The following is a 3,232-nucleotide window of genomic DNA, read 5'->3' as shown; positions in this document are numbered from 1 at the left end:
AAGGTGAGCATGAAAATAACAAAGATTAACACACCTCAAAAATTACCGCATATACGGTATACAAATAAAAGAAAGTTAGACAATAATTCTAAATCATGATAGCTATAGTATGAAATATTGGTAGCAAATTAATATTGGTGAATTCAAATGGAAATTTTCTGAATTTGATAAGCTATTTAGTAGTCTCGCCCCGCCCCTTCACTACCTGCAAATGAAGGGTCTGGAGACATTCGAGCAAAAAGTGTGTGTAAAGAAGAACACATGGTTGGCTCTATGTCATGTGACAGAGGAGACCGCTTAAACAGATGCTTTGCAGCTAAGAAAAGATGAGGATATAGTCTCTTGGACATCTCTTGCAGATTTGAGAGAAGTAACTCTTCATAAAGCGCCATAGTATTTACTTTTCATTGATGACGTTTTATTGTAAACATGTGACAGTATTATTACATCATAAATGCAATGGCATCGTTGTAGTAAGCAGCACAGTAATGCTGCTCTTAAACTTTGAGAAAGAAGTCCGGGGAGCATTACAGGCTCCTTCCTTCCTTAATTCAGTCCTCATTCTTTCTCTTTTGTCTTAAAAAAACTCTTCGGTCACATGACTTCTTCTCCTACACATGGTTCAAGCAATATGATTGGGACATGAATTTCTCTGCATGAGCACACATTTTTACCGTGAGTGTCTCCAGACCCTTCATCCACAGGTAGCAAAGGGGCGGGGTGAGACTAGCCATTTAGTAATTTTTGTTTCATTTGTATACACACATGGCTAGTCGTAAATCATCAAATATAACACTAATGGTATTTTTGCACAAAATGGGTATTTTTTCATTTTTGTCTATTACAGTATTAATGTCAATACTTGTCTATCTTCATGTGTTGACTTTCTGAATATCTCCTCTAAAGTACATCCTACATCACTAATATCAGTAACATCATTATAATTCTTCATTACTAATCTCATACATGATGAATTGAGACTATATACCTATAGAAAAAAATGGACCAGATCAATAAAGGGAGGGAAGGAGAAAAATATAATAATAATAATGCATGTATTATTATTACATTATTACTTCTCCTATATGTTGTTTTAATTCTCTAACAGTCCAACCTTCTTCAACTCTCATTGGTTTAGCTGGTCCTTTACCAGTTGACACATCAACCACTGATATCATTATGTTATTAGCTATATACCATCAAACACATGTACATATAATTAGAGATATTGTCCATAAATAATAGAGTAAATGAAAGGGATTGGAAACGGAAGCGTGGGCGTGGGCAAACCTCCATTCATTTGTATTGTTGCTAAGTAAACAGAGGAGAGTTGGGATTTTTTGACCGATTTTGGAGTAAAAAACTGGGATTTTCTTGCTTTATCCTTGAATAGCTTCAAGAGAATACAATTCATGCAAACAAAACTCACACACAATATTTGCCAATATTTATGCCTTTTCATTAATATTTTTTGTTCAGTAAATCAATGCATGCGTTAGTAGCTGAGTCTCTCTTTAACTAGAAATACCATCCTTTCCCCCTCTGAGAGACTCATTTTGTTCTTGAGCTAAGAATAAGTATAAGCATTTTAAAGAGCTTGAAATCTCCTATGGAATGAGCTAACTTGCATATTGATACACTGAAGCTTGAGTGTTTTACGAAAGATAAAGTGTTTCAAAAACAGGCGACTTTGTGTACCTCTAACTGGTTGCAAAATGGCTTTTCGGAGATAAAAACCTTGCTGCGGGTAGTTCTAAAAATTCTATGTGGAATAGGCTATATATCAAAAGCAAGCGCTATCCTGGAGCAGCACAAGTTTCCTTTGAAATCCTGCCAGAGCAACTTCACCAATGGAGGAGATGGGAAATCAATCAAAACACTTATGGTTGTCACGTGGTAATCCAACCCATATTTCCTGTTGCTACACCCCGTTTCCAATCCCTTTCATTTACTCTAATATCTATGTATTGTCATGGCATAACAAGCCACACCCACCTCCATCATGATATTTATCAGATATTTCACTTTCTTCACAAGTTTCTAAGAATAATCCAAAAGGATAATACCTACTAGCCCTACCCACAATCTGTCCAATAGTTTGATGCTGAAACTAAAAATAATAATAGCATCAGCATAGATAAAACTTAATCATGTACCTCATCCAGATCAAAGGATTGCTCCATCAAATCATCAACATAATGATACTTAACTAAACGGCATCTCTCAATAGGAATATGAGGAGCTAATTTCATTAACTGATAAAGAAATGAATAAAATTAGAAAAAAAAACTAAAAAATAATAAACCTCATAAGCTTTATCCAGTACTGTGGGTAGTAGTTCATCTTTATGTACTTCAAGTATTGACTCCATAAATTCTCCAGTAACAGGATGATTACAATACAATGTGAACTAATAGAATATAGTACTAATCATTGTCTGATTTCACTTACTAAATACATTTGATACTCCATTTCATCATTCAGACTATCATACTCAATGTTCTCATTACTAGTCTCTTTATTTCTATTCTCCCCACACTGAGTCTCCACTTCATCTATTCAAATATCAACAATCAAAATGATGATACATGTACATGTATATCATCATAAAACCTTTAATATCTTTTATAATCTTCTCATTGTGTTCTCTTTCAGTAATTAGTTCCATATTCATTAATGTTATTCTTTCTTGTAATTTCTCTATTATTCTTTTATTATCTACTAATGGCTGATAGTCTGGTCTTGTCATTGCTTCAAGATGAAATTTGCAGTCATCAATTTCAAAAGACATTCCTCTTCTCACTTTGTTAGCAGCTTTAATTAATTATAATTATTAGTATAATTAATAAAACTACTCTAACCTGAATCAGTATTACTAGTAAGCGATCTCAAATACTCAAGTAACTCAACCTTCATTTTTGATAATTTGTCTGACAATTTTTTGTTTTCTTCTTTTATTTCATTAAACTGAGAGGTCAGTACAGTCAACTCTTCATAAAGTGGCTCTTCCTATTAATAATTATTATAATTAATACAAACTAGTGAGATATACCTCAACTTCTTTAATTGATTCAGTATCACTTTGAACAAATAATGATTCCTTCTAATAATTAATAAATATAATTACATTTATGTAAAATACATGTATATGACCAAATACATTAAGAGTCATGCTTAAAGTGTGGAAAGAATTTCTAACCTCAGTTACATGTACTTGAGCAGTAGATATTCT

At 33.0% G+C, this 3,232-nt stretch overlaps 1 protein-coding gene across 1 annotated transcript; it reads right to left on the bottom strand.

Annotated features, from left to right (window-relative positions):
* Positions 1-841: 841 nt before the first annotated feature.
* Positions 842-2,916, bottom strand: LOC109590244 (ubiquitin carboxyl-terminal hydrolase 47-like). The gene is made up of 7 exons (XM_020006167.1): positions 2,862-2,916; positions 2,452-2,555; positions 2,306-2,410; positions 2,157-2,255; positions 1,996-2,110; positions 1,077-1,189; positions 842-988 (listed from the first exon to the last, which is right to left on the bottom strand). Exons 1-7 carry the CDS (start codon positions 2,914-2,916, stop codon positions 842-844), a joined length of 738 nt encoding a protein of 245 aa, XP_019861726.1.
* Positions 2,917-3,232: the final 316 nt, after the last annotated feature.

This window comes from Amphimedon queenslandica, unplaced genomic scaffold (genome assembly GCF_000090795.2).
Source record: "Amphimedon queenslandica unplaced genomic scaffold, v1.1 AMPQUscaffold_10301, whole genome shotgun sequence".
Lineage (NCBI taxonomy): Eukaryota > Metazoa > Porifera > Demospongiae > Haplosclerida > Niphatidae > Amphimedon > Amphimedon queenslandica.
This window is presented reverse-complemented; position numbering and strand designations above follow the sequence as displayed.